General features: G+C 36.0%; 1 protein-coding gene across 2 annotated transcripts in view; it reads left to right on the top strand.

Moving 5' to 3' along the window:
- Positions 1-24,435, top strand: part of kif1c (kinesin family member 1C) — a 45,665-nt gene that overhangs the window by 6,088 nt on the left and 15,142 nt on the right. For both annotated transcript variants that reach the window (XM_048189756.1, XM_048189758.1), the window contains exons 3-14: positions 7,906-8,039; positions 15,019-15,095; positions 16,188-16,367; positions 18,422-18,487; positions 18,839-19,017; positions 19,152-19,263; positions 19,340-19,417; positions 20,900-20,965; positions 21,142-21,220; positions 22,291-22,369; positions 22,461-22,609; positions 23,934-24,094. In XM_048189756.1, the coding sequence (XP_048045713.1) occupies positions 7,934-8,039; positions 15,019-15,095; positions 16,188-16,367; positions 18,422-18,487; positions 18,839-19,017; positions 19,152-19,263; positions 19,340-19,417; positions 20,900-20,965; positions 21,142-21,220; positions 22,291-22,369; positions 22,461-22,609; positions 23,934-24,094 (1,332 nt within the window). In that variant the 5' untranslated portion in view covers positions 7,906-7,933. The remainder of the gene's footprint in view (positions 1-7,905; positions 8,040-15,018; positions 15,096-16,187; positions 16,368-18,421; positions 18,488-18,838; positions 19,018-19,151; positions 19,264-19,339; positions 19,418-20,899; positions 20,966-21,141; positions 21,221-22,290; positions 22,370-22,460; positions 22,610-23,933; positions 24,095-24,435) is intronic.

Genomic DNA, 24,435 nt, shown 5'->3' with positions numbered 1-24,435 from the left:
GTCATAAAGGGTCAAGTGACATGAAAACCAATGCTGTTCAGAGTCTTCTTCATGCTGTATATGAAAATAACAATTTTGATCTCTTCTTCACACAAATCTATCGTATGACATCTGAAGAGCTGTAATAGCTTGAGAGTCAAATGGATTACTCTTATGATACTTTTATGCCTTTTTTTTTTTTAAAGTTTGACACACCAAGTCTCCATTAACTTTCTTCTATGGTAAAGAGCAGCATGGACATTCTGCTTAATATCTCTTGTTGTGTGCCACAGAGAAAGATGAGAGTGAGTAGACAACAGATGTTTCATGTTTGTATGAACTACCCCTTCAAATGGATAATAACAAAGTTCAGAATTGACAGGAAGATTTGGTCTTAGATCAGCGCTTTTCTTTTATCAGTGTCCAGCTCTGAGCAGGCTGGGCCATATGTGTTAGCAGCTGTGCATTGTGATTTGGTTCTCTGCTCCAGATTCCAACACTTATTACTAAAATGTGACCAACATTAAAGTTCCAGACGTTACAGAAACACTGTGCTAGAGGGGAAAGGGAAAGTGAGTAAAAGGGCATAAAAGAGCGCCCTTGTTGCAGGAAGTGCTTTATTTTCGCATGAGTGTTTTTAAAGTGAGTCCTTATTTTAGGGATTGATCTTTATTGATTTTAACACAAAACTTTTTTTTTTTTTTTCATCAGCCATTTTTGTTGCGGTCATCACAAAATACTTCACTGACAATATTAGAGGGTGTTTACTATATCATGGGGGAAGATATTGCAGTCATATGACCAGCCAAATAGGACCACAACAGTATCGAGCTGCAGAACCGTGGCTCCAGCAGTTTCAGACCAGCAGACACAGGATGGAAGCGAAGGGCAGGGCTTATACACGTAATTTTCTTTTATTAGATGTGAGCAATTTTCACATTGATTTTGATATTTAACAACAATAATTTTAAATGCTCACTGTACAAAGTAAGTGACTAATGTTTTAAAACATTGCCTATTAATCGTGTTTAAAGTTAGTGGATACAAACACAATAGTTCATTAAAAAATATATTAATAAATGTGAAACAGTGTTGTAAAGTGTATCCCATTTGATTGTGATATTATCACTACAAATAATACTTAGACACAGAGTATGTGACATTAAATGTCAAATATAACATGAAATTCAAAATAAATATTTAATACAAAGCCTTGAATAAGTGAAATGTGCATTTCTCTTTATGAAAACAATAAGATATTTTTAAAAATAGATAAAATAATCATTTAAAAATGCTCATAATTAAAAAAAAATGCAAACTTTATGCAACAAATAATCTTATACTTAAATTATGAGCGCTCATGATTTATATTCATAAAGAATAAATATAAAGCATACAGTAACTTAATCGCAAAAAGCCCATTTACAACAACCTTCTATACACACATAAGTAATTGAACGGACCACAGGAAAATATTCTATACAATAAAATATGACAACACATTCAATAATAAAATGAGAAAGACATGCACAGATTGTATATTTTTTGGTCACCACATCATGACAGAAATATTACCACTCGACCACAAAATGTTGAATCTTACATAGGCTCTTCTATAATGATTAGCATGGCAATTGATTTCTGTTTTTAGATATTTTATTGGGGGCTTTAAGTACAAATGTCAGGGTGATGCAACTGTCCTGTTATAATGAAGTAAAAAGCCTCATTAAAAGAATGAAAGTTTAAAGACAAAAGTTCGAAAGAATCTTTCTTAAATTTAACAAAACCTCTTCACTGCTGGGTAATATTTGAAGAACTTTAGTCTCCAAAATCAAATAAATGTGGTGCAACTAACCGCAGTTTTAAAAAGATGACCCAAATATTGAGAAATGTGTCCTAGTGATTGTGAAAAAACTGTAACAATATTAGGTCCAGCACTGGATATTTAATAATTGTAGGGGAGGAGATCAACACACATGTAAGCAGAGCGGACTAATAAAAGTATGGCACAATCTGCAGCATGTAATCTCATTTGAGTGTATGAGTCAGGAGTGTGAAACTTTAGATGCACTGCTTGGCTGACAGACACCCAGTCACCTGCTGCAGTTGCATAAGCCAGCAATATGTGTGTAATGTAGACTATGAGTGTTATGCGGGCTGTGGCACAGTGGCAGAGAGTGTTTGTGTTGTCTGTGCTAAAGGGTGTAGCTCTGTCCTGTAACTTGATTTGTAATGCAGATCTTTGAGTGTCTTTGTTCAGGATCCAGAAATCACAGCCTATACATGATTCACATACTAATTTTACTTGAGCTTTTTCCTCCACTCATCCTGTTTTGTGTATACTTATTTTCACCTAAACTACAGTATCGGCTCCTTTTGTTTGTGTGTAGGCTATTCAAATTTGTACATACAACACACACACAATATCCCTTAGGGTGCACTGCTGACTAGCCCATACTGCCCCCTCATACCAAGCTGCTGATGCCTGAAATACATTGGAATGTGTTTACAATGGGAAACATGCATGTGCTGTTACACTAACCCAAGAGAGAACAAGTGTGGGTAAAAATATGTTGTAGGGATGGACAATATATTAACATATTAGCATTTTTATAATTATTGTTATTCAGTCTCATTTATGAAAGCTAATTTCTCTTTTAAAAAAACCTGAAACACTGACACTTAGGCTACATTTACATTCATGCTTTTATCATACACTTTTCATCCAAAGTGACTTTAACTAGATAAGAGGAGAGATGATTGAAAAGATTTTTGTTTGTTTAAATTTGTGAGTGTGCGTTGATTTAAAATTGAAACAAAACAGAGTGTTTTTTTCTCCCTTATTATTACATACACTGATGAGCCAAAATAATATGACGAGTCGAAGGTAAAGCAAATATCATTGATCATCTCCTAACAAGGCCATATATTAAAGGGGACCTATAGTGCTCCTTTTACAAGATGTAATATAAGTCTCTGGTGTCACCAGAATGTGTCTGTGACGTTTCAGCTCAAAATACCCCACAGATCATTTATTATAGCTTGTCAAATTTCCCCCTATTTGGGTTTGAGCAAAAACATGCCGTTTTTGTGTCCCTTTAAATGCAAATGAGCTGCTTCCCCCTTTCCAGAAGGGGGCGGAGCTTTAACAACTCAACAACAACAAAGCAGGAGAATCTCTCGCAGCCAAAATGAGGATTGTCAGTAACGGTGTTCAGCCTTACATTGTTCAAACCGGAGTCGACACTGATGGAGAGACTCAGGAAGAAGTTACAACTTTTAGAATGAAACTGGACGTTTCTGAATGGTTAGTGGATACATTTATGTAGTTGCATGTGGAGTTAATTCAACCATCCAGCATTGGATTGACCCTCGTTTGTGAAGCAGTCCAGCGTAAAATGATGGCATGTAGGGCTGCACGATATATCGCATGAGATTGTCACGCGCATTTCGTCAGTAAAGCCGGTTCCCTGATTACCACTAAATCGCCATCACCTGCTTTCAAATGGAGCGGCATTTAATAGACAGAACCGTAGATCACTGAAAAGCCATGCAATATCGCGTTCATTATCGAAGGCGATTCATCTGCGATATGAATGCGATATTGCGTGGCTTTTCAGTGATCTACGGTTCTGTCTATTAAATGCCGCTCCATTTGAAAGCAGGTGATGGCGATTTAGCGGTAATCAGGGAACCGGCTTTACTGACGAAATGCGCGTGACAATCTCATGTGATATATCGTGCAGCCCTAATGGCATGGTTTTTTGTTTTTGTTTTTTAAGATGGAAAAATGCGGTTTCATAGATACTAGAAATGTGGCTTTTAAATGAAAGGTTGGTAACAACACTCTACTACAACAACTCTTCCTCTTCTCTAAAGCAGCCCAACGTGGCCAAATGCACTGGTTTTACATCTATGAAATTATTTTAGAGGTAGAAATTTGAGTAAAAATTGCACAATGTTAACATTTGTAAACCAGTCATTATGCTACACAGATCAAGATTGGACCTCATTTTGATTTTCTCTGTGTTGTCGCCGGCATGGTACCTTTTCAGGTCATGGATGAGGTTTGTTTCGTTTCCTGCCTTGGTTGGAACTGACAACCAAATGTTAAGCAGCACAACTGTTTTCAACATTGATAATTATAAGAGACTGCTTTCAAAAACATAAATTGTGACTATTGACAGGTACTGTAATTCCTCATTTTCACTGGGTCACAGTGTGTTTACTGCGCTAATATGATCGTACAATAACAGTAGCAAGTGTGAATGGTCTTTTGTGTGGTGGAATTGGCAGAATAAGCACTGTTTTCCTCTGTTGTTTGCTGGTTTCATACGTTTTATTGTATCTGTTGTAATGCCGGACAGCAGTAATTATCATCTTTTATAGTAACAGTGGGTGTTCCATGTTTTTATTGTAGTTAAAGTGGTAATAATGTCCTGAGGTTGTTCCCATCGTGTGTGTGTGTGTGTGTGTGTGTGTGTGTGTGTGTGTGTGTGTGTGTGTGTGTGTGTGTGTGTGTGTGTGTGTGTGTGTGTGTGTGTGTGTGTGTGTGAGATTTCTCTTGAGCTGACAAGTGTACATGGCTCATTGGCTGCTGGCCAGACTTTCATCCTGACGCTGAAGACACCTTGTTGTAAACCAGTTGTAAACAAGTGATGACATATGGTGGAGTGGAGAAATAATGTGAGAATGGTTTCGATAACGTTGTGGTGATGATACAAATGGACAGTGCTTATTCCTCTTACTTTAATATTTGGAATGATCACAATTAATGTAAACTTAATTTTCACACTTTATATATAATATAAAGTAGCAGGGCTAGGGAAAAAAGGAGAGCAAACACGTAAGTTGTTCAACCCGGAGGGTGCGTTTATTTCTTGTGCAACAGTGAGGATGAAAGAAGTGTTGGTGCTCTTCTGCTTCTGTTGTGAGAGTGCTTGAGACAGTGGAGTGAAGATGGCAAACTTGAGCCAGACAGCAGGGAGTTAGCTTGACCAGCAGAGGGTTCTCTCAAGGCTTCCAGGTTCCTTCTAATTAATCACTCTCTGTAAGAGAAAAGGGTAAACAGAAGGCAAACAGACTTCGTGAATGTCTGGGAGATCGAGCCCAGCCCTGCTCTTTCTTTACTGGTGTTTATATGGCCCCAGAGATGAGTGGAAGATGGTATCCAGGTGTGTTGATTGTTGGTCAGCTGCTCTGTGTGGCACGTCCTGATATTGCGGAGTTAGATGCGTTCCTGGGTCAATATATTTTGTTGATCCTGGAACAACATTCTAGTCTGAAAATGTAGTCTTATCCCTATTCCTACCCCTAAACCTAACCCTACCCATATGTTATCCCAAAAAACAGAGGGAAATGATAGATGAATAATACTGATGTAGAAGCACCAATTCATGATTTTAAGCCTAAACTTGACATAATCTGTAAACTTGTCCCCCAAATCTGTTTATTTGAATGTTGTTCTAGGATCAACAAAAATGTTGACCCAGGAACATGTTGAACTCAGCAATATCTGGTTATGCCTCCGTGTGTGTTGCCAGGGGTGACTGATATCAGGATGATGGTATTTTTATATATATATATATATATAATATAATATAATATAATATGCATTTATGTATATGTGTGTGTGTGTGTATATATATATATATATATATATATATATATATATATATATATATATATATATATATATATATATATATATATATATATATATATATATATATATATATATATATATGTATGTATATATATATTTATTCATGTGTATATATGTATATATATATATTCATGTGTATATATGTATACACATACATACACCGATCAGGCATAACATTATGAGCACTGACAGGTGAAGTGAATAACACTGATTATCTCTTCATCACGGCACCTGTTAGTGGGTGGATATATTAAGCAGCAAGTGAACATTTTGTCCTCAAAGTTGATGTGTTAGAAGCAGGAAAAATGTGCAAGCGTAAGGATTTGAGTGAGTTTGACAAGGACCAAATTGTGATGGCTAGACGATTGGATCAGAGCATCTCCAAAACTGCAGCTCTTGTGGGGTGTTCCCGGTCTGCAGTGGTCAGTATCGATCAAAAGTGGTCTAAGGAAGGAACAGTGGTGAACCGGCGACAGGGTCATGGGCGGCCAAGACTCATTGATGCACGTGGGGAGCGAAGGCTGGCCCGTGTGGTCCGGTCCAACAGACGAGCTACTGTAGCTCAAATTGCTCAAGAAGTTAATGCTGGTTCTGATAGAAAGGTGTCAGAATACACAGTGCATCAGTTTGTTGCGTATGGAGCTGCATAGCTGCAGACCAGTCAGGATGCCCATGCTGACCCCTGTCCACCGCTGAAAGAGCCAACAGTGGACACGTGAGCATCAGAACTGGACCACGGAGCAATGGAAGAATGTGGCCTGATCTGAAGAATCACATTTTCTTTTACATCACGTGGATGGCCGGGTGCGTGTGCGTCGCTTACCTGGGGAACACATGGCACCAGGGAAGAAGGCTATGGGAAGAAGGCAAGCCGGCGGAGGCAGTGTGATGCTTTGGGAATGTTCTGCTGGGAAACCTTGGGTCCTGCCATCCATGTGGATGTTACTTTGACACGTACCACCTACCTAAGCATTGTTGCAGACCATGTACACCCTTTCATGGAAACGGTATTCCCTGGTGGCTGTGGCCTCTTTCAGCAGGATAATGTCCTGACACAAAGCAAAAATGGTTCAGAAATGGTTTGAGGAGCACAGCAATGAGTTTAAAGTGTTGACTTGGCCTCCAAATTCCCCAGATCTCAATCCAATCGAGCATCTGTGGGATGTGCTGAACAAACAAGTCTGATCCATGGAGGCTCCACCTCACAACTTACAGGACTTAAAGGATCTGGTGCTAACATTTTGGTGTCAGATACCACAGCACACCTTCAGGGGTCTAGTGGAGTCCATGCCTTAGGGCTGTTTTGGCAGCAAAAGCGGGATCAACACAATATTAGAAAGGTGGTCATAATGTTATGCCTGATTGGTGTATATAGTATATGTTTGTGTGTCTATTCATATTTTGATTTTGCTTTTATTTCTGTATTTTCAGTTTTCATTTTAGTTTCAGTAATTCAGTCATTTTGTGCTTTTGTGTTTGTTTGTTTGTTTGTTTGTTTTTTTTAATTTGGCTTTTTTTATTTCAATTTTAGTAATTTTAGTTCTTTTCATTTTTGGTTCAATCTTGTTTTATTTCATTTAGTTCTATTTTTCTAAGTTATGTTTAGTAGTTGTAATTTTCGTTTACGTTTTTATTTGAATATTTTTTATTTTATTGCAGCTTTATTTCATTTTGTATTAAAACTAATAGTGTGTTTCAGTTCACAAAAACAACACTGCTACACTGAACAACATTTTATAAGGTATACATGTGAAACTGTCTTTGTGTGACTAATTATTCAGCAGCCGATGGAAACGTGACAAGAATGCGTACACTCCCAAGCCTAGTAGTGAGTGACTATCCTTTCTTTCCACGAAAGAAAAAACCCCCAGATATATTTAGATATTTGTCTTTATTTTTTATTTATTATATCCGTTTAGTTTTTGTCAGGATGCTCAGCTACTGTCGAATGGCCATCAAAGGAGGTAAATGCTTTCTGCAGCCAGATGGTATAATTACGGCATCTGCCAGCATAGGCTAATATCATGACAACCAGCAAAACTTTGACCCCTTGGTCATAATGCAGAAATGTTTATTGTATCAACCACCATTTCTGTGTTCCTTCCTAGTACATTCTTAAGTTTTACATCCTGAGAAATGGATTAATATGTTGAAGAATAGAGTATGTTATTTCTCAGCCTTTAATAAAGTGGTTCATGAAAAACATTTTTATGATTTTGTGAATTTTGTGAATTCTGAACGTTGTTTCACTTGTCTTACAGGTGCTGAGTAGTTAGGCTGCTGGTTGTCATGGCGTCATCCTCGGTGAAGGTGGCGGTGCGTGTACGGCCTTTCAACAGCCGAGAGACAAACCGAGGAGCCAAGTGTGTGATACAGATGCAGGACAAGAGCACCTGTGAGTGCAACACAAACACACACACACTGTGTTTTTCTTTCATTTTATACCTTAATTTTTCAGTCTGCATTGTGTTTTAATACAGTAAGATGAGAACTTGAACACTACCTTTTATATGTCTTCAAAAAAAAGAAAAACATTCCTTTCATGTGAATGCATAAATTCCAAACATTTTATCCACTGTAGTTCATGGAGGTGGATAATTTTTGTGTGTGTGTGTGTGTCAAAGTTATGCTGCTTTTTGCTAACAGATAAGTAAACATGCATCAGCCTGTGTTTTTTTTCTCCACAAGACGACCTGCACATAATTTGTTGCCACAATTTTGCAATATGATCATCACATTTCCACAGAATTTTTACATTCTTAGAATCTTATTACCTTCCACAGGGCTTGACGCTTACTACTTTTTTCTTTTTTTTTCTCCAAGGAGTACATTTAAATACACTTTAGGGGTGCAATTGAAAATGTATCAAATACTAGTTTTTCAAAATGAATTTAATAATTATGTAAATATTTATAGGCCTGCTTTAAACTATATATATAATATTAGTTTAAAGCAGGCCAATAAATATTTACATAATTAAAATAGAGTTTGAAGCAGAAATATTGTACCTGTTCTTTTACAATCAATCATAAAATACTCAGAAACATTTAGTAAATGTTGGCAGGAGCAGCAAGAGCAGCTTCTTGGAATCTGTGGGAAGAAAACTGGTATCAGAAGGCTTATACTAATTAGTATCTTATACTAATATTCATGTTTGCAATGTTACAAAAACAGCTATACCTTGTGCCATCTCGTCTGTCAGACATTTAAGTTTCAACCCGTCAAACGATTAGCGCGATCACTGCTGTGACGCTATATAGAAAACAAACAAAAAAAGTATTTTTTTTTTCCTATTTGTACAGAAATAGTTTGATAGGAATACAATGTATTACACGCCTTCATTTCATTCAGGAAGTTTTCTCTTAGAACAAAACACAAAATGGACCGTTGGCAAACGTATCCAGTTTTAACTGGTTTGGCACAGACCCAACATTGGGTTACATTGACCCAGCACCCAGCATCATTTGTATTGAAAACTACTTAGCTCCTGGGTAAAAATATTAAAAATAACCCAATAAAATAACCCAAGAGGCTGAACCCAGCATTTTGGTTAAAAAAAAAAAAAAAATTAACCCAGCATCTTTTAGTAGTGTATATGTGTGTGTGTGTGTGTGTGTGTGTGTGTGTGTATATATATAATATATATATATTAGGGCTGTCAATCGATTAAAAATTTTAATCTAATTAATTACATACTCTGTGATTAATCTAAATTAATCGCATATGTAATTTTTGCTGTGAAAGTATTAAATATTTCAATTCAAATGAATCAATGCAGGGTTTTTCCTGGGTCAAAAATGGTCTTCGGTGGTGACAGACATGGTCACCCACACAAACAGTAAAAAGTGCCCTACCAACGCGATCTGCGAGCCTTTTACTAACAAAGTACCCGTCACTGTAATTCTTTCTTGCCCTCTTTGCAAAAAATAAAAAATAAAAAGAAATTTTATAGCTTTGTAAGAGAAGATGCTTTTTTGCTAAACCTGAAAAGTATTAAAAAGTAGCATTTATAAGTTATATTAGCTAATAATATAATTTTCTAACATATCCAATTGAATGCACCTAGCTAACAACAACTTGCTTTGTTCTAGTTTCACCTCACTCCAGTCTAAACTAACTGATTTTATAGGTAGGCCTACTTTACTACACATTGTCATTTAAATAACCTGAAAATATTGTGGATTATTAAGGCTAATTTTACTAACCACTCTTGCTAAATGGGGTAAGCACGCTTATGTTCTCATTTCAGAGTTGTTCGAGTAAATGATTCATTATAGACCGTGTGGACAGATCAGTTGTTGTCATGATTCATTCAAATGAATCTGTTCAAATGAGTCATTAGGTCGCGAATTGGACATTAGCGGACATTGACGCGTTGCGTACGAATCGCGACTGTCATTAGGACATCGCAAAAGATTTGTCAACACAGAAAACACTTCACCACTGGATAGGATTTTCTTTTTGTTTACTGAAAGTGTGGTTTATGTCAGCTGCACGTGCAGGACGCCTGTCAGAGAAGATGAGGTGACGTTCTTTTGAGCACTATTCGCACCCAGCGGTTATTCAGAAAAAAACATTTTACGAACTTTTAGCATTGTGTCAGTTGATTTAGATTATTATGTGTGAGGTAGAGAGAGTGCAAAGACGGTGCTTACTTTGAAGAGAGCTCGCATGCACGAGGGAGGAGCTCTGCTCGTTCAGCCCTAAAATATAAAATATATATTCAACGCAGGCTCTTGTAGCAAAATATCAATACCCAGGATAAAAAATGCATAAATGTGGGACTTTTAATTATTAACAAGCAATAACAACTGAAATATACAGACTACACTCACTACAGAGTATCTTATTTTGAAATGTCTATGCTTTAGTATTGCCAGCTGTTAATTAAAAAAGATGAGGCAGATAAATGCTGTGTTCATGCCATGGTGTAATTACTAAATGATTTCAAGATGACAACATGTGACATTCTATTCAGCTGTTTATGTCCTCGGACTGGGAATTATGCATTTCTGTGGCAACACTATCAACACCTAAATGAATCTGCATCAGTCAGGTGGTACAGCGGTCACGTGGTGCAAATAGGAGCTCTCAGAAAATTCCCAGCTTGCAAGTTGTAAATACGAGCTCTACAAGGACGTGGGCGCTTTTTACAAGTTGAAATCTCGTAATTATGGTAATTATGACATGGCGTGAATGCACCTAAAATATAGTGCACTCTTACAACCATCTACAACATATTACAATATAAACACCATAAAGTGAACATTAACATAATTCATCAACATTTAATCATAAACAATCGCAAGCCTGTCAATTGCGCAACAGTGCTCATGCTCGTGCTTATATTTATTTAATGAAATCACAATCTTTTGAAGTTTAATAATCACATCAACAGTATAGCGATCCCTGTTTTTCCATTCCCAGATTTAATACCTTTTAAATCTATTCCATGTAATTTCAAAACATTTTCTCTAGATAACTAGTAAACATAAAAAATTGCCTGATTTCATTAGTACAATCAACTCAACTCAATGCCAATAGATTGAGTTGTGATGTGATCCTGAAAAATCATGCTGCACACTTTTACTAGTTACTCTCCATGAGCTTTTCCATTGTAATATCCAAAAATACTTCTGTCTCCACCCACACGTTGAAAGAGGGGGAATTTCGGAGAGTTTGGAAACACGCCTTCAAACCACAGTCCTAAACCGCTGTAAAATCCTGTCGTTCGCAATACTGGCTGCCAGACCTCACATTCCCGTCTTCCTCTACACAGCATTTCCACCTCACTCTCTCTTCCACTGCATCCTGCAGCGCCGCCACTGCATTTGCCTTGCCCCTCTCTCGCTCTCTTTATCTCTCTCACTCACTCTCTTTCTCGCACTCTCTATCTAAAGAATCTGCCGGGCTGGCAGTCTGTTTGGTTTGACCCCCCTCCAACACAAACACTGAGCTGTGTGAGCTCAAGGCAGCAGTACTCCATTGTTACCCAGCAGTGCTTTATTCTGCTGGGGCCTTCTCCACCCTTTGGCTTCCTTTTAATGACCCTGCTCACTGGAGTTTTACTTTTATACTCAACTCAAATTAACTACATCAAACTGAATTTTTTTTAGAGAGGACAAAAATTGATCTAGATCTGGTTTGTTTTTAGCATCATGTCCTTACAAAAAAAAAGCAAAATCACAGCTAACCACAACATGCAATACTACTCAAAATTGTTGTTAAAAAATGTTATGCTTTGATGCATCCCAATTCTGAACTGATTCTTAAGAAATGCAGAATCATGTTAATTTTTAACCGTAGTTGCACATCGTGATGTCACATTTGTGTGCTAGAGACAGTTCTGATTGCTGCCAATTCCACACACAAAAAACCTTGAATAGTATCTAAATATAGTTTGGAAAGGGTAATGCAAAGTACATGTACAAAGGACTATTTTTACTGTGACTGACTGTGATGAAGCGTTTCAACAGTTATTTACATTCTATGTATGTATGTATGTGTGTGCATATTGTGTATATATTCTGCTTAAATTTATTTTACCACCACCCAACTAACAGTATTGGTGATTACCAAAATAATTTTTTATGTTTCTGTAATGGTTAATCCACACCAGTATGTGTAAGCTCTTTAGTTACAGTGGTGTTTCTAATGCTAAAATATAATTATTGTTGGGATTTAATGGATTCAAAGATAGGTCGCAACAAAAGTTTCATCAAAAGCAAGTATTTGGGAACAACTAGAAAGTATATGGAAGTCAATAAAAACAGAGACTGTGGAAAAGTACATAAAAACAATGCCAGCAAGAATGTTATTATGTGTGAATAAAGACTATTTAGTTGTTTCGGTTTATTTGCCTAATAAATGATAATTTTTAGTTTTAAACAAGTTTTTGACAGATACCTAAAATATGTGTTTTCTCTTTATTATGACAGATGGTCTAATAAATTTAAGCACTGTGTGGATATAGTAGAAAGTAGAAAATCTTAAATTTAAAGTCATGGCATTAAATGTTCCATGCACTGTGAAAATGAATATCTTCCTCAGTATTTTTGTCCTGTTTTCTTATACAAATATCTAAACATCCTTAAATCAAGATACATGTACTTGAGATGCAAAATGACAATGTGAAGTATTGGTTTCTTGGTAAATTGAGATTATGCTTAAAACAAGAACAAATATCTATTAATGAGGTATGAAAACATATTTTCCCCTTGAATTAAGTTGCTTTTTCTGAGCCCATTGGCAGAACATAACTTCATATCTCATATCATTATTGCTTCTCATATTAATGCATCTTGATTGAAGAATCTTTAGTCATTTGCACTGGAAAATAAACCAAAAATTCTAAGGAAGAACATCACTTGTTTGCATTATGACGAGAAAGTACAGTAAAAGTTATTTCCATATTGTAGTGTTTGGAAGCATAGGTATTCAGCCCTTAAGATTCCCTACGTTTTCATTAATTGAGCTTTAAGAAGGTCTTTGAAAAAAGTCTCAAGTTTACCTTCATAAAACCTGCAGAAACCCTGTATTTGCTGTAGTCTTCTGTTTATTCCTATTGAAGTTTGTGCATTAAATTAATGCCACTTTATTTTATGTTTTGTTATATATACAGTATCTATGGCATTTAAGTGTAGTTTAAGTGTAAGTACTTTTGCACTCTGTATGAGATGTTTTGTATGCAGCTATGTAGAGTGGGAGTTTTCAGTTTTTACTGAGTTTTCATTGTGTGCAGGGCCTGGTAGGGATATGGTGTCAAAGGTCATTCTAAAGCTACTGAAAGAAATGTGTATGGAGGGGAAGCGCTGTGGCCCTGCAGTGTTTGCAGAGCTGGGATCTTTCCAAGCTCATTATGATGGCTAGACTGGACTGTGTGTTGACATGACTTGGGAAATGATATCTCCTAATGAAAAGCCTCCATTGCTCCCTGATACTCTCATTCAATTCAACTTTTAAGAAGCAAGGAATGCTTGCTAGTAAATATTAGACAAATAGTTCTGCTCTTGGATGCTGATTGGTCAGTACAGCATTCCAGACATGCTAAATTATATAATATAGTAACAGCTAGGGTTGGGGGGAAAAATCATTTCACATATGAATCGCAATTCTATCTTCCGCTGATTTAAATCAATTCCCAAATTTTGACGTGATGTTGTTGGTTCAAAGGAGGTGAAAGTCACCCAGGAGAACAGTTCAGCAGCTGGACAGATTAGAGGAGTGCACAGGCTTGCAACGGAGGAAGCATTATGAATGAAGCTTACTTGACAACAACAGTTACTATATCAGTAACTTAATGAATAAAAATTAGCCTTAAATAATGTTTAGTTACAAGCTTCTCTTGCAATCCTGCCATGCACAGGTACATTTTGCACACAAAAAGCGCATTCAAATACTCGCTTATAAAAGTGAATTAACATATCCTTTCAGATGAGATTGAAAAATAATAATTCAACAAAACTTAAGTTTAATTACACCTGTGAGTTGTATTTAATATCAATCGAGGGCACAGGATTTCTTATACGTGGGGGCGGGGCAGGGCAAGAAATGATTTTGAATCGAATTGTGACCCCCAAGAATCGATATGAATCGAATCTTGAGATTCTAAAAGATTCCCACCCCTAGTAACAGCTATGACACCTGTATCCCTGTGCAGTATGCATAGAGGGGATGTGCAAAACTTCAAATGTTATAAATCTACTAGTCTGTGGGTTATCTGAACAATTAATCGCTAGTATGTGTTCAGGAATCTCTGAATATTTAATAGAATGCACCAATGTATCTGCCAATAATCGGTATCGGCCGATTAAAGCGATAATTTTCACTATCAGCGGATTGTTTAAAATCAGCCGATGATCGGGCCGATTATATCCTGTCAATCAAAAGGGGGTGGAAAAACATGTCAGAAATACTCTGTGTGAAGAAAATGTAAAAGTGATTAATGGATTTAGATAAGTCACTCAAGATGCAATGCTTTATTGAGAATATAGTCACGGCTGAGGGTTTGCAGGAACTCCACTTTGTGTTTTCATGTTTCATGCATCTCTTTGTCTTTTATTTCACGTTCATATATTTCATAAAGTATATTGTAGATCATTTTTAGTTTCCAAATTTGCTCTTTAAAAATACATATATTGTATTATATTATATTATATTATATTATATTATATTATATTATATTATATTATATTATATTATATTATATTATATTATATTATATTATATTATATTATATTATATTATATTATATTATTAGACAGGAATTTTGATCTAAATTATAATTTATTTACTTGTTTTTACCTAAAAATACAGTTGTATTTACCAATACTGTGCGTGAAATTAGTGTGCTGAATTATGTGTATGTCTTACAGGTATTACTAATCCCAAACAACCCAAGGATTCACCCAAGAACTTCACGTTTGATTATTCATACTGGTCACACAGCTCAGTAAGTTTGAGAAACTTTTTTTTTAAATTGTATGAATCTATCAATAATAATAAATTCATTTGTATAGTGATTTCAAAGCAGCTTTACAGAGAGGTACACTGTAACAGAAAGTGATATGTTAATGTCTAAGATGTCTTAAAGGGGTTCTATTATGCTTTTTTTACATGTTCAACTTTCTTTAGTGTGTAATGTTGCTGTTTGATTATGAAAAAGGTCTGCAAAGTTTCAAAGCATAAAGTCACTCCAGTGGGAGTTATTCTCTATATCAGTGTCACTGTTTCTGAACTCCCTGAAATGCCTCCATTGTTGTTTTCTTTTTGTCACAATATTCCTCATTTAAATAATTACTGCCCAAGGCACACGCAAAATAAAGGGGCGGGGCCTAGTTGAGTTAGTGTGTTGAAACTCATGGTTATGGTAAGTGCCGTGACATTTTCGAAACCCGCTCAGAGTGGTTGACCAATCACAAAACACTGGTCTAGCCGACCAATCAGAGCACATTGCACTTTTTGGAGGGAGGGCCTTCATAGAGACAGGAGCTAAACAGAGCATTACTGAGAGACCGAGAAGAAAAAATGCTGCACAATGTAAAATATGTGAAAAATAATGTTTTTAAACATTCAAGCGTGAAAACTAATTCTTGTATTCCCCAAAAACAAAGTCAAAATCAAGACTTAATAGGTCCCCTTTAAAGTCCTTATTGAAACATTTACCTCAAAAACTTTATTATTAGTCATGCCACATATTATTGCAGGTAATCGCAAACAGTACACACATGGGTCCATCAATTCAAGACTCAGTTTTATGATTTGTTAGTATGCACAAATACTGCATTACTTCATACTCAAAAGTATGTACTTTCTGCTTTGTACGAATGCACATCAGTGACGTGCAGCCCATATTAGCTGTGAATGCTTTGCATACTCGAGATATCAATGACAGAACCACTGATGCCACTGATGTACATGCACATTTAGTTTGTTGAAATGTATGTGAATTGGGCCTTATCGAACACACTCACTCTTATCTTCCTCAGACATTCGTCTGAACACAGAAAACTCCTTCTGACTGTCCCTGTTTACTGTGTTGCAGGAAGAAGACCCATCCTTTGCATCTCAGAGGAAGGTGTATCAGGACATTGGCGAGGAGATGCTGCTTCATGCTTTCGAGGGCTATAATGTGTGTATCTTTGCTTATGGACAGACTGGAGCAGGGAAGTCGTACACAATGATGGGAAAACAGGATCCTGGGCAGCAGGGCATCATACCACAGGTATTTGTATGAAGATGGCATGAATGAAAGCTTCCTGCAACAAGTCGTTTTACTATCCACAAGTGAAATGCACAAAGCAATGGAATCACAGCCAATCCATATATATTTGATGTTTAATGTATAGCTATGTGAGATTTTGGACAAGTGAGATTTCACTATAAATGATAAAAAACAAACCAAATGACTGAAAAACGTTGTAGTCTATAGATGAGCAAAACTATATTTTTGTGAGCATCTTAAAGAAGATGTAGCCAAAACCAAATATTTCTGACAGGGGGTCAGAATGAGATTAGAAGATAATTATTTTGCAAATGTGGCTGTGCAAAAAAAAAACCATACTAACCTTATAAATAGGCATCAAGGAACATACTAAAATAATAAAAAAGGGACATCATGACCACTTTAAAATCATGTTCTTGCTTACAACACCACTACTCACAAAGTAAATATTATCTGGACTTGAAATATTGATTTGACCTATATATTATCTCAAAGCATTCTACTAAGAATAAAGTAATCCATTACAATGTATCAAACAATCAAACAACAAGACAGCCCTTGTTAATCGATGGCATATGCTTTTTGTTGCATTTGCAACTTAATTTTAAATAATCATGCTTAACAGTGGAATTCTTGGTGAAAAACTACATTACCCATGATTCTGCAGAGAAATTTCCACCAATCAGAGAATAACAAAAAGCAAATCACATCAAAAGTGCTTTTTAGTCCCTGTCCCCTCCCATGAAGCACTGCGAATGACACAGTCAGTCTCCCTATGCTCTCAAACAACTTAAAGGTGTAGTATGCGATCTCCCAGAATTGTTGTTGAGCACTATTGATATTTGAAATCAACCCAAACAAACCCACCCCTCTCTTCATTGCTCCGCCTCCCAAATTCCCACTTTACCGCCCCCACTCCAAGCCACCTTGCTCTGAGCTGGTCTTGAACCCCTATTGCCAGCATGCAAGACTGGCGTGCTAACAAGGATGCTAGGTTTATCTGCACAGCTCTCACTAGCTGGCCTCCGTTACACATGCAGTGCAAGAGTGGATGTCTATTTATCATAGCAGATGCGAAGCAAAAAAATATAGCAAAGATGATGAATGAATGACAAGGAAGCACAAAAAAATAACATGCAGTACATATGAGTAAATACAAGCAAGATTCGGTTGTTAGTCACCACCAGCACAACAGCCATAGTCAACTCACTCAAAACTGCCCTGTTACTACAGCTAACATTACAACAACAGCATTTCTTGGTTCTTTGAAACGGCAAAACCAATTTACTCGCGTATGGAGCAGAAACAACACAACCTCTGCGTCCATTGTCACACCTTACCGCATTCATATTATAATGCGGGTCCTAAAGCTCTTGCCTGATCATAACCCATCTTTTTACAATGATATTCCTTTGAGATTTTCTTTTTTGTATTCAAATCTCCTTCTTGCTCACTGTGTCATCCACCATCATTCGCCCCCTAATGCTGATTGGCTACACATTTGTTGTGGTGCTTGGTCCGAGCAACTTTTCAACAGGGTTTTTGAAAAATCGCTTACTACATCTTTAAATGCACCCCTTCATGTCAAAAAATGCCAGTGCAGACAGCCTACATTATAAGCGAGATGCTCAGGTTCGCTCTAGGTAGTGTTATTATCCTATTCAGTTGCTTACACATCATGACACATAGGAAAACTGTTAAAGGTATTCCTAACATGTTGGACCATTTATTGAAATTAGTTTACTTTTACCTGTTAAGTCATGCCTTCACAAGCACCCGTAAAATCTGTATTTGTGATGTTTGAGTTGGAGGAGGTGCAACACATGAAAAGGGCATTTGCAAAGTTGTTTGAAAATATGCTTTTGCCATATGCACTTTGTAATAAACAAGAACAATAACAGTTGGGTCTGTTTATTAGGGAGTAGTGAGTGGTTCTTCAAACACTCTAAAACAATTGTAATTACTTGAAGTAATTAATTTATTCTGTACTTGTGCTGAATTGAGCACTTTTAGTGATCACATCTCTCTGATTTTGTGCATTTTTCCCCCCATAGATGTGTGAGGATTTGTTCAGGCAAACAGCAGATAACACTGACCCTGACCTGTCCTTCTCTGTGGAGGTATGTTTGTGTGTGTCTGAGCCACTGTGTGCTGGAGTGTCCATTTGCAGTGTTGAAGTGCCTCTATTATGCTTTTTCGAATATTACCTTTCATGCAGTGTGTAATACAGCTGTTTGTGAATGTTAACGGTCTGCAAAGTTTTAAAGGTCAAAGTGCAAGACAAATTAAGTTGTTGTCTCCTAAAAGAAAGAACTGCATGGACTCATAATGCATGTGACTTCAGATTAAACTGTGAATGAACATTTTCTTGATATAAAATGAGCTGACTCTTTATATATTATACTTTATATTTATATATAATTTATACTGTATTATGATTTGATATAATTTTATGTATAATATGTTTTTAGGTTTCATATATGGAGATTTACTGTGAGCGGGTCCGGGACTTGTTGAACCCCAAAAGCAAAGGGTCCTTGAGGGTCAGAGAGCACCCTATAATGGGCCCTTATGTAGAAGACCTCTCCAAAATGGCGGTTACAAACTACAATGATATTGCAGATCTCATGGACACTGGCAACAAAGCCAGGTATTATTATACACACAAACATGATTATGATTGAGTTTGTAAATAAGCACTCTTTTGATATTTGATTAATCTGTCAATGATTACTTGTATTAATCAGATTAATAAAAGCCAAAAATCATTTTTGTTACTTAAAGGACGGTTGCTGCTACCAATATGAACGAGACCAGCAGTCGCTCGCATGCAGTCTTCACCATCCTATTCACACAGCGTCGACATGACCACATGACCAGCCTGGACACTGAGAAGGTGTGTGTGAGAGATTAGAAAACACTCCTTTTTATGTTATTCTTTACTCACTTTGGTCTCTTTGTGTACTGCTCAGGTGAGCAAGATCAGCCTGGTTGATCTGGCAGGAAGTGAGAGAGCAGACTCATCTGGAGCCAAAGGCATGAGGTTGAAGGTGTGTTTGATGTCATATTAGTTTTGAATTAAAGGAAGGAGTTTAAACAAAAACAACATACTGTCATCATTTACCCACCCTCATCATCAAAAACTGTTTGAATTTTTTTCTGTGGAACTCAGGAGATTTTCTGAAGGATGTTCATGCACCTCTTTTTCATACAAAGGGGATGTCAAAATTAAAATACTCCATAAACTTTTCATAAAAGTAGTTCATGTGACTTGTTAAATATGAAGTACACAGACACAATATAACCAGTCAAAATAAAACAGTAAAAACAATAATATTGTGAAATATTATTACGATAAGAACCGCTATTAATAATTGAGCACCAATAATAGAGCACCAAATCATCATCATTAGAATGATTTCTGAAGTATCATATGACACTGAAGACTGTAGTAATGATGCTGAAAATTCAGCTTTGAATAAATTGCATTTTAAATATTTATTCAAATAGAAAGTTATTTTATGTTGTAATATTTCACAATATTTTGTTTTTTACTGTGTTTTTAATCAAATAAATGCAGTCTTGATGAGCAGAAGAGACTTCTTTCAAAGACAAAAAACAAAAGTGACAATCATAATTATTCCAAACTTTGGTCCCACTTTTATATTAAGTGTCTTTAACTATTATACTATAAATTAAGTCATCTGCAGCTACATATGTGAAATGTATATAAGCAGGGCCTAAAATTAAGACTCGCCAAGTGCCAAATGCAAGTAAAAATCGGTGTTGGCGAGTATATGAATCGGTGTCACATGCCAGTTGGGGAAGTTGACGGGCCAGCGCTGCATTGTTACGGAAGTTTAATCCTTGACAATTTAAATATTCAAGCGCAAGAAGACGCGAAATGGAGCTCATTCATTTTGTGTGCACACATCCGAAGCGCGCACCCAGAAAGCCACGTCTTGGACAGCGCATGAATACTAAACTGAGCTCTCATTCACGTCGTCTTGTGTTTGAGCGGACAAATTCACACTATTTATGTAAAAAAAAAAGTGAGTATCCAAATAAACAGTCGGTTATGTCTTAAGTGAACAGAAACAGCGGAGAACATAAACGCATGTGTACAGTATCACTATATTAGATCTGTGCATTCACTCTTAAAGTGACAGCAGCCTAATATTCCTGCTGCTGTTTGTGTTTTTAATGTTAATCAAACTACAAAAGACAAAGAGAAATCACTCACTGCTCTTGAATGAATAACTTTTTTAACGTTAATAAGGATTAATAAATTAGTTAAAATAAGCTATGAGCGGAAGGGAATTTATCTTAAATTGGACACGTGTCATATGTAACCCAGATGTATCAAGCTTTTTTTGTACTATTTGGAGCTTTACATCTCAAGTTACTTAACTGTACAGAAAAGCTTTGGACATTCTGTTAAGTAAATTATGACAAATTACTCTTTCAGTTGAATTCACATTTTAATCTTAAAAGTATTAAAAGATATTTTAAAATAATTGTTTGTTTTTTAGGAGGGAGCCAATATTAACAAATCTCTGACAACACTGGGTAAAGTCATCTCGGCACTGGCAGACATGGTAAGAACTTCTTTTTCTTCTGCTCTTTAGTTTTTCTGTCTCTCCTCTGTTTCTTACTGCTGCTTCAGTTCTGTTTGTTTCCCATCTGTCATCTCCTCCTCTTCACTTGTCTTTCATTGTTTTGTCTCAATTGTTGAGTTCATTGTCAAGAGTAACAATATACTTCCCCTCCACAGCACGGCTCAAAGAAGAGACGCTCTGATTTCATTCCCTACAGGGATTCTGTGCTCACGTGGTTATTGAGAGAAAATCTAGGTATGTCTTGCTGTCTAAAGGCCTATTCACAGGCTGTGAATTGAAACGATACATTCCTATAGATCTGCTCACACCCAGGGGGAAAATTGGTCTGACGAGAACTTTTTTTTTTCATGTGGGGTTCTAGTAACTTACAGAGATGCAGATATCAGCTGTTTGTCTTGTGAAAGATTTCGATTTTAATGAATATTTTAAAGAAAATTGCCATATTTAAATTGAAAATTGTCACCATTGACTTGAAATACAAATGAAGATCAATTTAAAATTGAAAGTCCGTGCAACTAAAATATTTTACTGTTCTGAAGTTGTTTTTTTAAAGAAAATAAAACGTTTATTCAGCAAGGATGCATTCAAATTGATCAAAAATATCAGTAAAGACATTTATAATGTTACAGAAGATTTCTATTTAAACTAAATACTGTTCTTTTGAACTTTCTCTGAGAATCCTGAAAAAAGTGTATCGTGGTTTCCTCAAAACTATGAATCAGCAAAAACTGTTTATAACAGTGATAATAATTAGAAATATTTCTTGAGCATCAAATCATCATATTAGAATGATTTCTGAAGGATCATGTGACACTGAAGACTGGAGTAATGATGCTGAAAATTAAGCTTTGATAGGAATAAGGAATAAATTACATTTTACAATATATTCAAAAAAAAAAAAAGATTTTTAAATTGTAATAGTATTTCACAATATTACTGTTTTTTTTACTGACCCTATATTTTTAATGACTGTATAAACAGTTGCAAAAATGAGACCTTATAGACCTGTCGCTCTATTATTTTGTTAATGTTAATCAAAAAGCAATATCAAACGACTTCTCTTCATTTATTTCTTTTATTACTGTCTTAAGTTTACTTGAATAATTGCTTGAAAAAATTAAAACATTGCTTACTTAATTGAGAAATACTTGAAAGCTTCATATCACTGCTTTAATTTAATTTGTTAATGTATTCATTTTTAACTTTATTGATAACATGAAGGAGTGTGTTCAATAGTGTACTCTTGTCCTTGGTGCAAACATGTCTTTAAACACTGATGTTTAATTGAGTGTTTGTGTTTGAAGGTGGAAACTCTCGCACGGCCATGATTGCTGCTCTGAGCCCAGCAGATATCAATTATGAAGAAACACTCAGTACTCTCAGGTAAAAGCACAGTTCTTTCTTTTTAAGAATAAATTTGAGGTACGTTTTCTTTTTTATACCATCTAAATTCATGAACTGTGTCTTGCTGCAGGTATGCAGACAGAGCTAAGCAGATAAAGTGTAACGCTATGATAAATGAGGATCCAAACGCTCGTCTCGTCCGGGAGCTCAAAGACGAGGTCAACAGACTCAAAGAGCTCCTCCTGTCTCAGGGACTCAGCAACCTCATCACTGCCTCAGGTATATGTACACGTACTCTTTATATCTGACATTAACAGCTCTCAGAGAGGTCCGTTCACACGAGGACAGTGCTAAAATAAGTATAAACATAGGTAATGTGTCTTGGAGATGCACTCTGATACAGTTATTTAAAGTTGGCATGAAATTGACGATTTGATAGACTTTTGTTCCCTATTGTGAAGTATTATCCGAGTGAAATGGCTTCTGGAACAAGAACAAATATAGGGCTGGAATTGATTTTGTCCATGGGGAATTGATTGGATGGTTGTGGTTTGCTATTGGTGGATCTCATGAGAGTGACAGGTTGTTCCGCCCTCTCATCAGAGAAGAGATGCTGCAAGAGGGAGAGGAAGTTATTTTGATTAAAGTTTAGGAGGACATGTGAATATTAAAAAAAAAAGATGTGTGTGGATAAATAATTTATAATAAATACTGCAATATCCATAAAAAATAAGAATGGTCAATTTTGATTACATGCTGACTTTAAAGCAAAATTGAAGATGGTTTAAACCTATATTTAGTACCAGATTTTAAAATTCATTCACAATTGACGTTCTCATTAGATTCTCATTACTCAAATTAATGAATGACTGTTTTTAACATTATAAAAATCAGCAACAACAAAACAATTTTTTATTAATGTACACTAATTGAAAAAGGGATTTTTCTGTTTTTGAAAGAAGTCTCTTCTGCTCACCAAGTCTGCTTTTATTTGATAAAAAATACAGTAGAAACGGCAATATTGTGAAATAATACCATTTAAATACTGTTTTCTAATTGAATATTTTTTAAAGTGTAATTTATTCCTGTGATCAAAGCTGAATTTTCAGCATCATTACTCCAGTCCTCAGTGTCACATGATCCTTGAGAAATCATTCTAATATGATGATTTGCTGCTCGGGTAACATTTCTGATTATTATCAATGTTGAAAACTGCTTAATATTTTTCTGGAAGCCGTGGTAAGCCGTCTTTTCATAGAAAGTTCATTTATTTGAAATATAAATCTTTTTAAACATTTTAAATGTCTTTACTGTCACTTTTGATCAATTTAATGCATCCTTGCTGAACAAAAGTAAAAACAAACAAACAAAAAAAACTCATGAATGGTAGTTTATTTTTCCTCATTAGAGAAATTAGATGTTTTTTGCATTACAGTAATGAGTATTTGGGAGGGAAATCTGATTGCATGGTCACAAGATGCATAGAAGTTAACAGACATGGACTAAAGGCCACAAACTCTTAATTTGATTTCATAGTGTCTTTTAGCTGTAGACAGTCAGTCATTTGAGAAATTAAATGACTCTCATGCTCTTTTTCTCTCAGGGTCTGAAACGGGCCGTCCTGCTTTGGGTGGTGCATCAAGTGAGCTCCATCAGCCCTCGCTCTCATATGTACAGTCTACCTCTGATGCACCAATGGAGGGTGTGACACCCACTAGTCCTACTGAGCACATCAGTAAAGAGGAGGCCGTGGAGAGACTCAAGGTACACATGACTCTTTCTTGCCAACAACAGCCAAAAACTAGAACACCAACAGCATGTTGGGGAACGTATTTTCATAATTCAGCAGCTTATAGGGGTGTGACGATACACTTAGCTCACGAGACGAGACGATACATGTTATTGGGTTCACAATAATGTGACAATATTTTTAAGAAATGCTATATTTAAGAAATCTTCAATGACAAAATATGACTGAAAAATAGTCCTTTATTTGACTGAAAGTCACAAAATGCAAAACACTGCAGATGCCTTTTACTTATTTAACTAATCTAGGGCTGTCATTAACGATTATTTTGGTAATCGGGTAATTGTTCAATTATTTT

This window comes from Megalobrama amblycephala, linkage group LG4 (genome assembly GCF_018812025.1).
Source record: "Megalobrama amblycephala isolate DHTTF-2021 linkage group LG4, ASM1881202v1, whole genome shotgun sequence".
Lineage (NCBI taxonomy): Eukaryota > Metazoa > Chordata > Actinopteri > Cypriniformes > Xenocyprididae > Megalobrama > Megalobrama amblycephala.
The sequence above is the reverse complement of the archived record's forward strand: the minus strand, read 5'-3'. Positions and strand labels throughout refer to the sequence as shown.